This window comes from Phocoena phocoena, chromosome 8 (genome assembly GCF_963924675.1).
Source record: "Phocoena phocoena chromosome 8, mPhoPho1.1, whole genome shotgun sequence".
Classification (NCBI taxonomy): domain Eukaryota; kingdom Metazoa; phylum Chordata; class Mammalia; order Artiodactyla; family Phocoenidae; genus Phocoena; species Phocoena phocoena.
The window spans coordinates 71,782,106-71,799,811 of record NC_089226.1 but is presented as its reverse complement, the minus strand read 5'-3'; the positions used below and the strand labels follow the sequence as shown (position 1 = coordinate 71,799,811).

The 17,706-nt window shown below is 50.9% G+C and overlaps 1 protein-coding gene across 1 annotated transcript in view; it reads right to left on the bottom strand.

The window, feature by feature from the left end:
- The window catches only part of OTOG (otogelin), an 84,962-nt gene that overhangs the window by 49,972 nt on the left and 17,284 nt on the right, over positions 1-17,706 (bottom strand). Inside the window, exons 16-23 of the mRNA XM_065882112.1 lie at positions 11,868-12,000; positions 10,807-10,984; positions 9,097-9,221; positions 7,983-8,195; positions 6,253-6,445; positions 4,822-4,896; positions 4,156-4,199; positions 2,477-2,636 (exon numbers count right to left, since the gene is read on the bottom strand). Coding sequence (XP_065738184.1) covers positions 2,477-2,636; positions 4,156-4,199; positions 4,822-4,896; positions 6,253-6,445; positions 7,983-8,195; positions 9,097-9,221; positions 10,807-10,984; positions 11,868-12,000 — 1,121 coding nt within the window. The remainder of the gene's footprint in view (positions 1-2,476; positions 2,637-4,155; positions 4,200-4,821; positions 4,897-6,252; positions 6,446-7,982; positions 8,196-9,096; positions 9,222-10,806; positions 10,985-11,867; positions 12,001-17,706) is intronic.

The window sequence follows — 17,706 nt, the reverse complement described above, 5'->3', positions numbered from 1 at the left end:
AGCACCTTCTGTGTGCCCACCACAGACAGGAGCATGCAGAGAGAAGCTCTGGCCTCTGTCTTCAAGGTGCCCTCCATTTGTGGAGCACCCTCTCCTTAACTGTGAAGGGACTCTCTTGTTCCAGATCCCCCTCAGGGAGCATTTGCACATGCATGGGATCCAGGTGAAGGAAGACAATGCCATCACTCACATAGAGTGCTTATTCTGTGCCATTTTACAGGTGAGGAAACTGAGCCTCAGGGAAGTTAACTGACTCACCCAGTAAGTGGTGTAATCAGAACTCAAGCCTGACTCCAGAGTTCGTGCTCCTAACCACTGTGCTACACTACTTAGTGGCCCCAGAGCCCTGGGCTCAGCACCAACATGCAAAGGAACTTGGAGCAGCACAGACAGCCCCAGATCCCTGCAGTGGCCCAGGAGGATTACACACACCCAGAGATTCTAAGAAACACCATGGGGAGGGGCACAGGGACCAGAGGCCCAGAGGGCCCCAGGCAGGGGTTGTTAGGTATCACTGGGAGCCCTATCCCGGCTCCCAAGAGAATGTTCCACTATGGCAGGAAATGCCTGTCCTTCCTTTAAAAGTTGAGACTGTAACAATTTCCCTTTGACAAGCCCCTATGGAGTGTGTATAAGCTCCTCATAGGGCATTTGATACAGCACGTGAGCCACTAGGGCAAATACCGCAAGAGGTGATGGGGGTTCAACACTAAGAAGGGGAAGAGGACGAGTTTCTCTGGAGCACTTATTGTGCCCGGCTCCTGGCAGCCACTGTCTTCTTTAAATCTCACAAGAATCCTGCACCGTAGGTGTTACTGTCCTCAATTCACAGGTGAGCAAATTCAGGCTCATAAACATTAAGTGACCTGTCCGACATCACACAGCTAGTGACAAACATTAAGTCCTCTGGACCCTGGATGCTCTTGGCACAGCACCAGGACCTGGATTGAACTTTGGGAGGCCAGAAGCAGAGGAAGAGGATTCAGGTACTGTCCTGCTCAGACTGGTCCTGCAAACAGCCAGCCGGGCCTCACAGACAAGAAAACTGTGGCCCAAGTGGTCATGTAACTTGTCAAAATCACCGAGCCCTTAGAAATCTTCACATCCTATCCTACCTTTTGGAGCCTGGGGACTGAAAAGGGAGCCCCACTCTGGCTTCGGGATCTTCTGAGTTAAACTAATCCCTCAGGTTGGACATTGCTTTAGAACCTTGCTACTCAAAGTGTGGCTCCTAGACCAGCAGCATCAGCAACCCCCGGGAGCTTGTTAGAAATGCAGAGTCTTGGGCCTAGGGTCCTGTGCGAGTTCTCCAAACCTCACAGGGCTCCCTTGTGGATGCCCTTGCCTGGGAAAGGGCAGGCTCATAAACCACATCATGACCTCTGTGTAGGGACCAGACTCCAGGCCTCACAGAGCCAGCACGCTCTGGCCAAAGGGCAGGGTTTGCAGTAAGCAGAGTTGGGTTTGAGTCATGGATCTCTGGGCAGACCACTTCCCTGCACCCCACCCTTGGCCTCAGTGTCTTCATCTGCAAAATGGGAATAATGATCCTCCCCTCCTTTCTCCCGAGGATGCTCTGAGATTGAAGGAGATCATTATATCAAGGTGTTTTATAAACAGCAAAACTCCAACTGACTATTCCCTCCCTTTCCGACCCTAGAAGCTCTGACCCCCTTCTCACATCCTTTGGCTGCCGGGCCTGGGCTGGGACTCCCAGTTTAGCCCTGTTCTCCGCACAGGCTGAGGACACAGCCCAGTGCTACCAAGTCATGGGACGAGGTACCCAACTGTCTTCTCAGCCTAGACCTGAAGCAAGACCAGCATCAGGAACGAGAACTGGCAGAGCGGGGCGCTGGGCCCCTGCAGCCACCTCGGCATGCAGAGCACCAATGAGGCGACCTACAAAACTCAGCTCATGCAGACCACCCAGCTGTGATGGCAGCATCTCGGGCACCCAGGAGGGAGACTACTTCCACAGGGTGGGGCCTTTCTTTTTCAAGTATTACAGGGGCCTGAGCCCTCCACCTGGTCAGAATTTTGCAGGGATGAAGGTTGAGAGCTAAACACGGGTTTCCTCTCTCATAGTCTTCAGTCCACGAGGCCTCTAGGGTATGCCCGGCACCCAGCCAGTGGTTGGCACCTCACTTAATCCTCCAACAATCTCTTGAGGTGGTAGGAATTATTATTATTCCCATTTTACAGATGAAAAACTGAGCCTCAAAGGAGCTAGGCCCCTTCCTTGTCCAAGGCCACATGCTGGTGAGAAGCAGAGGCAGGTGGACCCCCCTCCAGCTTGGCTCCCCACCCTCCTGCTCTTTCTCAGATTCTCGCTAGTCATTATACTGTCACTGGCCAGCTGTGGGCTGGTGCCTCCCTGCAAGGCTGTGTGAGGTTTTCCCTGCCCCTCACTCCACGTTATGGTCCCTGGTTCTGCCAGCCTTTGGAAGTGGTAACCCATGGCAACACAGATACATACCCTTGGGGACAGGCGCATCCTGAGAGGCAGGGGCCATGGGCTGGCACGCTCAGGCTCAGGTTCAGCAGCTGCTGCTCACACGTCCTCTCTCTGCTCAGCTCAGGGTCGGTGTGCAGGTCACTGCAGTTCACGAAGACCTGGCCTGCTGGACAGGCAGCAGCTGGAAGAGGAGAGGGTGGTGCTGGCAAGAGCCTGGACACTCAGCAGGGTGCTTGGAACACCTGGGCCTGGGGTGGGTTCCTGGGCATCAGGGCGGGCCAGGGAGACCTGGGGACCAGCATCTGGAGGATGCAGGCAGAGATGGGGCTCCGATGCTTTCTCGTGCCCTTGCTGCCCCTGAGGCATTCCTTGGGTTCCCAAGCGCACATCACAGTGGGCGGGAGGGGTATGTGCTGTCCCACAATAGGATAACCACCACCAGTACCAATTACTGGACATGTCCTTTCCACCAGGTACTGTTCCAGGCCCCTCATGTGCATTTTCTTATTCGATCCTGCAACAACTCTGTGAGGTATTACTATCCCCTATTTTCCCATATAATGGAGAGAAGTCACTTCTGCTTTCAAAGGCATGAAAAGGTGAGAGGAAGTGCCCCAGAGGGACCAGAAGAGGAGCCAGAAAGAGGATAGCCATGCAGTGTGGCAGGTGGCCAGGGGACTTTTAACAACATGGAAGTCAACTTCCCATTTACCTGTATTTCTGTGACATAAACCCGCTCTCTCTCCCAGAGCCTTCAGTCATGTCGGCCGTATACACTTATACCATGTGAGCGATCTTTTTTAGGAAAATCAATAAAGGGGGTCTGAGTTCTATGCCCACCCTGGGATGGAACAGAGAGAAAGGGATAGCTACAGGAGATGAAATAAAAGTCCTAAAGGGCAGAAACCTGAAGCCAGAAACAACAAAAAGAAAAACACTCTCAGGGACATACACGAAATGTGGGGAGAACATAGGAATCTAGGTTATATACAAGAGAGGAAGTGAAGGTTCAGAGAGGTGAAGTGAGTTACCCAGGGCTGCACAGGTAGTGAGTGCTGGGCAGGATCTGAACCCAGGGCTACCTGAGTTTGGAGGCCCTGCTCTTTGCCACCTGCCATATGATTATTCTCTGATCTCCTCTGTGCCAATCTCCATACTTAGTGGCATCATCCACCCCAGGAGGTCCTCCCTGAAGGCTCCAGCCTCCTTGCCCTACCACCTCCAAGGCCCTCACAGGCTGATCCACCAGTGTGCCACCCTGATGCCCCCATCTCTACTGCCTGTGAGCGTCTCAAAGGCTCAGCCTATCCTCCCCACTGCTGTGATCCCACATCCCGCACTGGACACAGTCAGCCTCAGTAGACACGTGATGGTTCAGACAGAGGAAATCCAGGACCCAGGGGAGGTCAAGGGACTGTCCAGATACCCCAACTGGTTACCCCTGAGGGAGATGGAGTCTCAGCATCTCCTTGAGAAGCGGGAGGGACAGCCACTTGAGTGGGGCTGAGGTTGGGACAGGATTTCACAATGCCACCCTCCAAGCTGGAACCTTTCCCGAGAGGGCAAAGAACACAGAAGGCTCGGTGCGGCACAAGACCTGGGGTGGGGTGTCCCTGTCCTGGTCTGTCCTCGAGCTCTCCACGCCCCTCTCCACAACCCCACTACCATGAAGGAGGCCCCACCCTCCCTGTCACCCTTACCTGGGGCTCTGCTACCACAGCTCATGACCCCATCTTTGCAGTGGCTGCAGAGAGAGAGAGAGGCACTGGGATCAGCCCACCCAGTCACTGCAGGGCCCAGAGACCTCGAGTTACTGCACTCAGGTTACTGCAGGATTCAGAAGGACATGCCCACTTCTGTCCCTGGCTCCCTGTGCAGAGGGGGAGGGTGGGTGTTGCTTCATAGAAAGTTTTGCACTGCTGAATTTTCTTTAGTCAGCAACTTCCATTTAAAGAGAGGATAATAGGACTTCCCTGGTGGTCCAGTGGTTAAGACTCCACGCTTCCACTGCAGGGGGCGCGGGTTCAATCCCTGGTCTGGGAAGTTCCCGCATGGCCTGCAGCGCAGCCAGACTAAGATTAAAAATAATAATAATCGGGCTTCTCTGGTGGCGCAGTGGTTGAGGGTCCGCCTGACGATGCAGGGGACACGGGTTCGTGCCCCGGTCCGGGAGGATCCCACATGCCGCGGAGCGGCTGGGCCCGTGAGCCATGGCCGCTGAGCCTACACGTCCGGAGCCTGTGCTCCGCAACGGGAGAGGCCACAGCAGTGAGAGGCCCGCGTAACGCAAAAAAAAATTTTTAAATAAAATTTAAAAAAAATAATAATAAAGAGAAGATAATAATGCTGCTGTCTAGGGAGCTCACCAGTGGCCTAGAGATGGGATGTCACTGTCTCCAGGGGGATAATCCATTCCTTGGAAGTGGCAGGAGCACTGGTTCCTATACAAGCCGGGAACAGAGAAAGGTGGGCCAGCTCAGGAGCTGGGGCAGGAACAGCCAAGGACAGGGACCCCACCCCTCAGCCAGCCAGGGGCATTCAGACCCAGCATCCGTTCTGATGGGTCAGTGCCTATATCACACAGGTTGTTAAAATACTGTGAACACCAGGCTAGGCCCTCCAAATACGTCATCTTTCTAGCATAAGGTGGAGAACCTTATGCTACTGTCTCTGCAGGCTCCTCTTTGTAGGTCATCTGAGGCCAAAGACTGTGTTGCCTTCTCACATACCTCCCATGGCACCTGTCGGTTACAGCCAAGTGCAGGCCTTGAAGCAGAGCAGTCGAGGGCTGGAAGGGATGTCTGAACTCATCCAACCCCAGTGCTTCTCACCACCTTCTCCCTCTAAATCCTCCTCCACCCCATATAACCCTCAGAGGCTCCCTTCCCTGGCAATGCTCAAACTCAAGGGGTCGGGGCAGGGCACACATCTGGATCTCAAGGGAGGACTGTAGCTACAAAAGGTCTCTGAGTGAGTGAATCAAATATGCTCCCTAAAGGGGCTTCTCTCCAGTTCCCCCATTATTCAGTTGAATGTGATACCATTTTACAGATGGAGAAATAGGCCTGGAGGGGTACAAGGACCTTGGCAGTCAGCCCCAGGATCCTGTGAGGTGAGGTCACCACCTCCCACCTCCCCCACAACTCTGCCCTCTAGCCACACTGAGAATGCCCACAGGCAGGTCTCAGGGCCTTCCCCTTGTGCCCCTCCGCCTGGAGCACTCTTCACTCAAATCTCTGCTCAAATGTCACCTCATCAGAAAGGCCTTCCTCCCACGCTCACTTCATATGACATATGACATAACAGTAACCCCTCCCTGTCCCAGGACCCTCGGTTCTCACTCTGCTGTATTTGGCTCTTGTTACCACCAGACCCATGAAGGATCTGTTTATTTGCTTATTATCTGTCTCACCACCCAGAATGTGAGCTCTGTGAGGGCAGGACTCTGTTTTGTTCGTTGCTGAATTCCCGCGGCCTAGAAATGTCTGGAACATACATGGTCAGTAAAGATTTGTGGAAGGAGAGGAGAGATGAGGGCAGAGACCCTGTTGGCTCTGCGGGTTGTTCTGGGCTGGAGCAAAGAGCCAGCGCTGAGAAGAGAGGCCAGGGAAGGGGGAGGGGTGTCTAGAAGAGGAAGCCCACCCGACCACTGACCCAGCTTACCCTCCAAGCTCTGCCCCGAGATTGTGAGATGAAGTAGGGACATGAGAGGCCCAGTCAGGCACCCCAGTTTCATATGCTCTGGAGAGCCCCAGCCTCATCACCACCTGACACAGAGCTCAAGCCAGCCTGCTCACCTGGGAACACAGAGGTCAGCCTGGGTGTCCAGATAGGTGTCTGGTGGGCAGGCACAGCCCTCCACACACTCGTCCCCGCTGAGGCTGCTGCCACCATCAACTCCACAGGCCTCAGGGCCGGCTAGGTCCTGGCAGGTTTGTCCACACGGAGCCACACAGGGGCTGTACTCCTTGGTAGCCTCACAGGACAGTGCTGTAGTGAGGAATGTAACTGTGCTTTGTTTCTCTCTTACTCACAACTGTGTGGGGTGGAGTCATCAGCATAAAGAGGAGAACTGAGAACCAGAGAAGTTAAGACATTTGTCCAAGGTCACACAGCAGGTCAAGTTCACAGCTGAGATCTGAACCCAGTCTGCCTCCCACTACACCAGAATGGCAGAGCCACAGAGGTGGGTCCCACCTCCCAAGTTCAGCCTGGACCCTGCCATTGGTATTTCCTTTTCTCTGCGGGGCGTTCCTCTTAGGTAGTGATACTGCGGAAGGAGTGGAAATCACTGCCCCCTGACAGCCCTGCACTCACCCATAGACACACATGCACAGGTTTGTAAATACACACACACTTCTGCCTCTCTCGCTTCCATGGGTTATGAAGATCAATTGTGCTCCCTCCAGCAGCCTCTCAGGGCCCTTTGTCCAAGACTCAGGGTTGCCCTCTCCTCATCTGGACACCATCCCACTCCCCTGGGGTCTCCCACAGTCTGTCAGGGCCAGTAGAGCCACCTAGACCGCCAAGCCCAGTTGTTCTCACCCTGGCTGCACATCAAAGCCACCTGGGAGCTTTTAAAAATGCTGACCCCTGCCCCTCACTGCCAGATACATTGTTTTAATTGATACTGGATATGGCTCAGACAGGTGCATTTTTTAAAAGTTCCCATGATGATTCTAATGTGGTCCTATCCAACCAGCTCTGGAGAAACTTTGACTCAGAGACGGGCAGGGCCTTGTCACAGACACACAGAAAGTTACCTGCAGGGCTGGAATAAAACTCAGGTCTCCTGACTCCCAGTACAGTAAGCCCCCTACATACGAACCTTCGAGTTACGAACTTTCAAAGATGCGAACATATTATAAACCTATTATAGTACAGTACTATACAGCCGATTGTGTTAGTTGGTTACCTTAGGCTAACTTTGTTTGACTTACGAACAAACTGAACTTACTTACGAACATGCTCTAGGAACGGAACTAATTCATACGTAGGAGACTTACAGTGAGGCCCTGTGCTGGGGCTGGGGGCACAGAGATGACCAAGACATGGAGAGGTGTGTGGCCTGGCGTAGGAGTGGGGGTGGGTACGGGCCAGCCCAGGCCCATTGAGCCACATGTGCACTCAAACCTGAGGGCCACACAGCCAGTGATCTTTAGAAAGTTCACTCTGGCTGCAGTGAGAAGAGGCTATAGGGGCACCTGTTAGGTAGCTGTGAGTAGGGTGGTGGCAATGGTGGTGGTGAGAACTGGCTGAATTTGCAGTTGACCAGACTTACAGAACTTGGAGAGGGACTGGAGGTGACACGTGCCCCAGGTGTCAGGCCTGGGTAATCCATGGATGGGGGCCCTCGGCAGAGATGGAGAGCACAGGAGGAGAAGCAGTTTGGGAGGAAAGAGTGTTAGGCTGGAGGAGACTGTAGGACGTCCCAGGGGAGAGTTCAGGGGGGCAGGTGGACACTCAGATCTGGAGCTCCGGCTCCTCCAGCCGTCCTCACATGGGCACACAAGCGTGGGGCGCTCACCACAGGCAGGCAGGTGGGCACGGAAGTCGACGGGGAGCCCATGGCGCTGGCACAGGTGGGCATAGTGGGCTAGCGTGGCACACAGGCAGGGCTGCCCACAGCGGCAAGTGTCCCGGCGGCACTGCTCAAAGTAGGGCACAGGGCTCAGGTACGCGGAGCAGGGCGCAAACAGCTCCCCAGTGAGCACGCTGCAGGACTGCAGGGCGTAGGAGGCTGCAGACAGACAAACGGGCCGAGGGTCAGAGGTCTGGTTTGCCTGGTGCCCCAGGCCCCAGTCTCTCCCTCCCTCCTTCCCCACAGCTCAGGGGACTCTGTACACGGGAGTGTGTGTGTACGTGTGTGCGCATGCACAGGCACTCGTGCAATGCATTCCTCATGCCAGGCATGAATCCATATGCCAGGCATGAATCCATATGCCAGGAGGAGTCAAGGGAGTGAACGAAACAGACAAAAGTCCCTGCCCTCATAGAGCAGACATTCTGGTTGGAGGAGACCATCACTAGACGACTTACATAGTAAATTAAACGGGAAGAATCTAAGGAGAGAGAGAAAGCTAGGAAGGAGAATGGGGATTGCAAGTTGGGGCGGGAGGGGAATTGTGATTTTAAACCCAGTGGTCCGAAGCCCTCAGTGGAAAGATGTTTGACCAAAAACTCGAAAGAGGTGAGAGAGTGAGGCATGTGTTTATGAGGGAAAAACATTCCAGGTGAAGGGAACAGCAAATGCAAAGACGTGGAGAGGACCAGGCTGTGTAGGAAGAGAGCAAGGAGGCCAGTGCAGCTGGAGGAAGGGGGAGGGTGGGAGGTGGATGGGGCAGGAGGTGAGATAAGGGGGATGGGAGGAGAGCGTAGAGCCTGGTGGGGCCACTGTGAGACCTCGGACTTTTGCCCTGGGATGGGGGAGCTGGTACAAATGTGTGTGTAGGTGACAGGGATAGGACGTGAGGTTCCCTTCTGCCTGTCCCTCACCAGAAGGGAAGCCCAGTCCCCTCCCCGCACCTTCTCCTTTCTGATCACTCCTACCCAATGTGGTCAACATCCTCATGCCCAGCTTCCCATCTCATCTCTCTCAAACCAGTCACACCCATCCTCCCTCCCCTCCCCGATCACCTCACCGGCTTGCAGGTGCACATCACAGGGGTCCACCGGGGAGCCAGAGACCAGCGGGAAGCAGGCGGACAGTGTTTTCCAAGAATTGCCAAAGAGTTGTGGGGTGCTCTCAGGCACACCCACTGGGGACCTGCAGCCACGGCAGAGCCACATTCACACACTGGCCCACGTGCACCCAAGCGAACGTACAGCATACACCCAGGTAAGCATCCACCTGCCCATGTACACACACGCACACACACCCACAGAACACAAATACATGCCAGACACGCAAACAGCCAAGGGGATCTACACACATTCACACACATACAATTACAGATGTGCGTGCATACACACACCCATCACGTTCAACAGGCTCCTAATGGGCTTGAGGCCATACACTGTCCCACCCTCACCACCCACCCCAGTTCTTCACGTCAGAAAGAGATAAACGGGGACACCATCAACCAAACTTCACCACATTAAGACTCCCTCTTCCCTTCCCCAAGGGCAGTTCCCCCAAACTCCTTTGCCCTCCCTCTCTTTCCAGGTGGGAAATAGTCACATGAGGGGCAATAAAGGGGGGAAGGGGAGAAGCATGTTTCCTAGACAACACCAGTCTCCAAAGGTCACCGAACTGGGTGTAGATGGTAAAATGGAGAGAGATCATAGTGTCCATGAGGGGCAGGTTCTGCCTGGCGCAAACCACAGGCACATTATTGCTCCAGAGCAGTGAGAACCCTCAAGTTACACAGAGCAGTATTGCCACCCAGAGTTCACAGTTAGCAGCACGGCAAGCAGCCCACACCGAACAAGGTCTGCCCTCACCATTCTAACCAGCTGCGCTAACACCAGCTCCACCAGGCAAGGCAGAGTAGAATGCTACATCTTAAAAGGTACATGCATGGAAAAGCTCTCAGGTTTTTCCTGTTCTTGCTTTTCCAAACAAATTCTCATTTCTGTCTGAAGAAAGCCTCTCATGTTTCCTTCTGCATCACCCAACGCATGTAACTTGAAGGACTGGCCAGAACCTTCAGCCGTCAAGATCAACCCTTTGTTCTCCCTTCTGGAAGGTCAGACTCTCGTCCTCTCTCAAATTCCTCAACTGTGTCCATGCCTAGATAGACTTTTCTCTCAACTCTCTGTCAGTCCATGGGAAATAGCCCTCCCCAGAATACTGGGAGGCTCACAGGATGCAAACCACAAGCACCAGGCAGGAAAGGTACGTGAGTTAAAATGGCCTGGTGGGATAGAAAGCAAGGGTTTGGGCGTCATTGGTTTACTGGGGGCTCATATTCATCTAAAAGTGTTCACAACCAGTTAAAACAGACAAAACCGTGAGCCAGATCAAACTCAGCCTGAGGTCCACCCATTTTAAGACCTCACTGTAAAACAGTATTTCTCAAAGTTATCTCTCTAGACCTCACAGACTAGAATCACAGAGGTGCTTATTAAAAATTAGATTCCCGGGCAGTACCCTAAATCAGATTCTTGAGGAGTGGGACCCAGGAATCAGCATTTTAACAAGCTCCCGGGATGATTCTTTGGCGCAAAGAATGCTTTAAAGAAACATACTTAAATTTAAATGTAGAGGACTAAATAATCAATGGTGCACGTTGGGAACACTGAGAGCCCACGGCAGCCCGGGAGAAACGTTCCTAGGCAGCGCCAGCCCGCACACACTCTTAAGGGGCCTGCCTCCCCTTCTCCTTCCAGTTCCGGGTCAGGGCACGTACAGGAAGTCGTCCTGCGTGTTGCCGTTGAAGGTGCCGCAGAGGCCCACAGTGTCTTCTACCCATCGCTGGTCCACCTGTAGGTACAGCCGTGGTCCTTCGCGGTCGTAGAGCACCCGCACACCCACGTTGGTCCTCACGCGCAGGAACACGGACGAGAGCCTCCGGATTTCAAAGGCGTCTGGGCACAGAACCGGAGCGGGGATGTAGGAGGTTCAGACAGTATCACCCCATCCACCGCCACCACCTACATGGCCCACGCTGACCCCCATACCCAGCCCAGTCTTCACACACAGTGAGGCTCTGCCTGGGGGTTGGTTTGGGGAGCCTTGAGAAAATCCTATTCAATGATTAAGTCAGGACCCAGGAATAACCTACCATGGCAGCTCCCGCTGAGAAATTTCTTCTAGCATCGAGTGCCAATTAAAGCTTTGCCTCCCTAAGTCGTGTGTTTCCTTTTCTAGCAAAGGAGAATTCTGTTAACTACCCTTTTTTTTTTTCCACAGTGACTACCAGGAAGCTCACAATATGATTTCTGATTCAATCGTAGCAATTTTAAGTTTTAGATTCAGTTGTAGTGAATTTTACACATTTTGTGGCTTGCCTTTTTTTCGGGGGGCAGGGCTCTTTACACTCTTGCATCTCCCCTTTTCCCAATCTTGAGCCCTTATCCTTTTTTCTTTTTTAATTTTTTTCTGGTGCCATTTTATTTCTTAATGGTTTTGCCATTTTTGTTAGATGTGCTTCCTACGAGCTATCACAAATACCTTGTGAAATCAGAAAGGATAATAATTAATAGATAGTGAGAGTAGGGATGGAAGACAGTTCCATTAATATCCTAATGTTAGGAGAAGCCATCATACTGCCATGAAGCCCACTGTCATGTTGGGATGGGGACAAAGACAATTTTATAAGTCCAGAGTCCATGTTCCTGGGACCAAGGTGTCCCCCTGGCCTGATTCACCCAGTATTAGAATGTGAGCTGTTGCCCGTGTGGCAGTGCCTTTGGCCAGAAGAGCCTGGGCCGCCACCTTTCAGCTAGCTCTCATCCACCATGGCCGTACCGTCTGTGTAGGGTGGGGTGACCTTGTACTGGTCAAACAGAAGGACATCCCCTGCTTGGGTCAGGGTCACCTGCCTCCGAGGGTCCTGATGCAGAATCACTGACACTGACTGGACACAGACTCCATCCTGGTTCTAGAGAGAAAGGAAGGCCAAAGGGCCAGAGTTAGTCTGTCTTGCCTGCTGGTCCCAACAGAGCCCTCCAAAGGCAGGGATTTCAGCACAGTCTGAGGCTAGGGGAAGCCTCCCCACAGTGACAGAGGCCCAAAGGACATTAGGGGTCCTCTAACCAAATGCTTTCATCTGGGGAATGGGAAGGCAGAGGCACAGACTGGAGAAGGTTAGTGGCAGAACTGGGAAAATACAAATAAAAATGATAGTCAACCCTCAGGCTATGACACAGAGCAGAGATGGACCCCAGATGACCCAGAGTCCAGCCCCAGAAACACTGGCCTCCCCACTTGACTGCAATCCAGGACTTTTAATTTCATCCTTTTATGGGTGTTTATGTAGCTCTTTCTATGTGTCACATCTTGCAGAGTATCAAGCTCCACTCATAAGCAGGCAGGAAATGAGCTAATATTCTCTAGGCCTCAGGTTCTCATCTCTGAAATGGGTAGTACACATTGGGCCCGTTCATACCTCCCTTCCACAGAAGATGGTCACACAGTCATACATGATGAAAATGATATAGTCCCTGCCCTCAAGAAGAATAGATATTCGTGTGGGATACAGACATTAAATAAGTAATTACAAAGTTGGTTAATTGTTATTGTGATCAGTGCTGAAAAGAGGTGTAGGGTGCTAGGAAAGCATATAGTGAGGGAAGGAGACTTAGCCTGCAGAGATAGGAAAGGTCATCCTAGGGAATGATAATAGTAATGTAACAATAATATAACAGTTATACTACAACATTATTAAAACATAATAATAACAGCTAACTTTGGAGTTATGTTCAAGTACCATCCTGATATATTTTTTAACATATTTACCCACCTAATCGTTATAGCAATCCTATTCGGTAAGTACTACTAACAACTCCATTTTGCAGATCAGAAAACTGAGGCATGGGAAAAAAGCTCAAGAGCCATGTGAGCTGAGAGCAGAGGATGCATAGAAGCTGTGGGTAACGGAAGAAGGCAATGGGGAAGACATCTAGGCAGAAGGAACAACCTGTACAAAATCCCTGACAGGAAGGCTTTTACTGTATTCAGGGATGTAAAAGAAGACCAGAGGGGTCAGAGCCCACTGGGCAAAGTGGTTTAAGGTTCAAGAGGTAGGCAGAGGGCTTCCCTGGTTGCACAGTGGTTGAGAATCTGCCTGCTAATGCAGGGAACACAGGTTCGAGCCCTGGTCTGGGAGGATCCCGCGTGCCGCAGAGCAGCTAGGCCCGTGAGCCACAACTACTGAGCCTGTGCGTCTGGAGCCTGTGCTCCGCAACAAGAGAGGCCGCGATAGTGAGAGGCCCGCGCACCGCGATGAAGAGTGGCCCCCACTTGCCACAACTAGAGAAAGCCCTCGCACAGAAACGAAGATGCAACACAGCAAAAATAAATTAATTAATTAAGAGTTAGGACTTCAACATATTCATTTAAAAAAAAAACAAAAACGAGGTAGGCAGGGGCCAGCTTAGGCAGAGCTTTGTAATATTTTTGGACTTTATCCTAAGTTCAAAGACAGCCAGAGAAAGTGTAACAGGAAAGTAATACAATCGAGCACTGAAATGAACTGATCAGAGCTTGAAACTTTTCAGAAAGACATTGTACAACCAGTTATGACCTTTCTTTTAAGTTTCTGCCCAAGGGGACAATCTCTGAAACAGCTCAAAATCATCGTGCCTAAAACATCACCTTCTTTGTCAAACCCACTTATCCTCTGGTCCCCCCTGGACATGTCACTGGTGCAGGAAGAAAGCCTGCACCTTTAGTCAGTCTTCGGTTCAAATCCTGATGTCACTGAAAGCCATAAGACCCTAAAGAACGCACTTAAGTTCTACAAACCTCTGTTCTCTCCTCTGCAAAATAGAGATACAACATGTGGTTGGTCCTCCCTATTGGATACATATAAGAAAAGTGCATGAAATACTTTGGGGTTGCATTTGTCAAAGCCACAGAACTTTACAGCATAAAGAGTGAACACTAATGTGTGCAATTTTAAAAAGTTATGTAGGAGGTCAGGGGATCCCGGAAAGGAATGCAGACTGTGACAGAAGAATCTAATATATTACAAATACATGGAACAACCTCACTAAAGGGGTTTTGGGGAAAGCTGTTGACCTAAGTTACTTTGGAAATAAATGGAGTTTGTAAGACTAAGAGCAAAAGGAATTGTGCCTAAGCGCTGTACTCTACTTGATAAAGTTATTTCCCATGGAGATACAGGATAATAATTCTGATACTCTTCTACATGTATACTGGAATTGAACAGTTAGGTAAATGAATAGGTGAATAATGGAAGCCAGGTTTCTTACTGTTGGAGTGGGTGTTTAGAGATAAGCAAGGGGAGGAGGCTAGAATGATCCATATGGCAGTACCTTAGAGTTGGAACATGAGTATGAACTCCTGATTAGCACACATCATATGTTTATTTATAGAAATATTTATCGATATGTGTACATATGTTGGTTAGGCAAGGATATGCATGGGTTATTCACATATTTCCTTTCTCTGTCAGCTGAAATGGCCTAAAAGAAATGATACCCCAGAAGCCATGAGCATACCTAGTGCGTGCCCAGGTCTTGGTTTCTGACACCATTCTCTAATAAAAGGAGCCAAGAAAGCCTGGTAATATTTTTGCAGAAATGGCTGATTCTAGGTCTGGGACAGGAAATATACGAGATGAGCCTGGTACATGTTGTAGGGCCGAAAGGTTAAGGAAGTACGTACACACACACAGAGTGATGGAGGTGTGTCAAAGGGACACAGGAGGCACGTGAAAGACTGCCCAATGTCCAAAGCTGAACAATCTGAGTAAAAAAAAAGTATTGGATTATAAACCAAATTATAAATTAAGTATCCATGAGGGCTTCCCTGGTGGTGCAGTGGCTGAGAGTCCGCCTGCCGATGCAGGGGACACGGGTCCGTGCCCGAGTCCGGGAGGATCCCACATGCCACGGAGCGGCTGGGCCCGTGGGCCATGGCCACTGAGCCTGCGCGTCTGGAGCCTGTGCTCCGCAACGGGAGAGGCCACGGCAGTGAGAGGCCCACGTACCGCAAATAAATAAATAAATAAATAAAATAAATATCCACGAGCGCATGCTGATATAAATGACTGAATAAATATATCAGGGAGAAAAAAACGAATCTGCAGAAAAACTTGCATAAATTCTGTGCCTTCAAGGAGGGGAGCAGAACTCCCCATTCTTCAAGTGTGGGCTGAACATAATGACTTTTCTTCCAAAGAGAAGAACAGTATGGAAAGGGGGAAAAAAGAGTAACTTCTCAGCTAGATGACTGAGTAACACCACCTCAGCTAGATGATCAAGGTCCATATCAACAATAATAAACCACGTTGATAGTGTGTACCCTTGGTAAGATGTGATGAAAATGACACCTTACCTCCGATCTTCCTCCCCCAAACCCACAACCCCACTCTAACCGTGAGAAAAACATCATACAAATTCCAAAAGAGGGGCATTCTACAAAGTAAGTGACTAGTATTCCTCAAAAGTTTCAAGGTCATCAAAAATGAAGTGTGAGAAACTATAACAGCCAAGAAGAGCCTAAGGAGATGTGATGACTAATGTAGTATCCTAGAACAGAAAAATGACATTAGGTAAAAAACTAAGGAAATCTGAATAAGGTATGGCTTTAGTTACTGATGTATCCATACTGGCTCATTATTTGTAATTAACGTAAGATGTTAATAATAGGTTGTGACAGGCTTTCTGGACAACATCCAGCCTTGGATCGGGCTCAGCTCTTCCTCCTGCTGGCTGTGGGTTGTCAGAAATGCCCCAAGCCTCTGTAAGCTTGTCTCATCATATTTAAAATAGGGAGAATAATAGTAACTACCACGTGGGGGTATTTTGAGCCTTAAACTAGATGCTGTATGCAAAAGTGATTAAAGTTCCTAGCACTGTGCAAGTATTTTTCATCATCCTTTCTGTTACTGTCCTCACCCCACCCCATTCTGTTCACCCAGACTGAAGTCACAGCTTCCTCTTTGACTTTTCCTGCTTCTCTCCCACATCCCCCCTAACTTTACCAGCCACAGTCAGCCAGTTGCCAAGTCCTTCTGCTTCTGGGTTAATGCATTCTAGAACATTCCAACCTCACTGCCTTTCTCATGTGCTCTAATCCTCCTGGATTGCCCTTCCTCCCCATCCTCAAATATACATATTTTATTTCTGTTTCTCTTTCCAGGCCCACTTTTTAGGTCACTCAGCTCAAATGCCACCTCTGCCATGAGGCTTTCCCTCTTCCTTTCTTCTACCCCACAGGGGTATTTATTCCTTCACAGAACTCCCCTCTTACAGCACTGATGGTGCTGTATCTCGTACTGAAGCAACCGACCTGAGGACGTGACGGACCTCCCACATCAGGCTGTGAGCTCCTGGCAGGTAAGACCAGGTCAGATTCATTTGTGTAACCCTCACCGTGCCCAGCACAGGACTGGCCCAAAGCTGGCCCTCCATCAGTTCATCAGCATGGATGACGTCACAAGGAGGAGACCCGGCTCATGGTAAAAAGAATGTGCTATCAAGAGGCTCAGGCTGAGGCTGGCCAGCCAGTCAGGGACACGTTAGAGAGAGGGCTGAGTAAGGGACCCCCCGAGGTCCCACAGCCCTCAGGTATTCTAAGACGCCAGACCTCCGTAAGTGGGAAGGAGCCCAGCTGGACTGTGTCTGTCTGCCTTGCCTTTTGCCACCCTCAGGATGTGATGAGAGTGACCCAACTTTTGAGGACAAGTATTCTCTTAACTCAGATAGCAGCCAAGGTCAGGGCCAGGCCATTCTCTGGCAGAGAAAGGGGTGGGGGCCACTGAGCCCTAAAGAGGGAGAAAGCCCAGCCCTCCACCTAGTCCACAGCCCAGCATGGGTCCCCAGGGCCAGCGAGGGGCATGTCCAGCTGATGTCTGCTCACACTCAGGGCCTCAGTGCTGGGGCTGCAGAAACCAGCAGCGAGGAGGGACTGGGGGGTGGCTCCCCTGGCTAGGGGTGTGAGCCCCTGCTCCTCTATTCCAGGAGGGGCTTCAGTGCCACCCAGACCAGGACTGGTGAGGTTGGCTAGCACAGTCAGCTCAGGGACAATGCAGTCACTACTGAGAGACAAACAAGCTCGCATCTACCCCAGACCTGCAGGTTGGCCTTTTGCTCAGTTATGTTCACAAGTGGTTGACACAGCTCAGGGCTCACCTCCTCTAGGAAGCCTTTCCTGATCCACCTCCTCCTCCCACCCAACATCTGGGTGAAACAATAACAGGGAAAATTTCCTCCATGGAGATCTACTCTGTACTGTCCATGTTGTCACAGCTCCTGTAACATAGTAGGTTATGGGGGTCACTTGTCTGCCTCACCCACCAAACTGTAAGGTCCAGGAGGGCAGAGCCAGTTCTAATTCATCCCAGTCCCAAAGACTCAACACAGCTTCTGGAAGACGTAGATGTTCAGTATATGCTGAATGAACGAATGAATAAACGAATACAGGGATGTTGAAGGTACAATCCAAGGAAGCAGAGATTAAGTTGAATTAGACCAATTTTAGAGATTTTTTTTTTTACCATTGCATCAAAAAGAATAAAATACCTAGGAATAAACCTACCTAAGGAGACAAAAGACCTGTATTCTAAAAGCTATAAGATGCTGATGAAAGAAATCAAAGATGACGCAAACAGATGGAA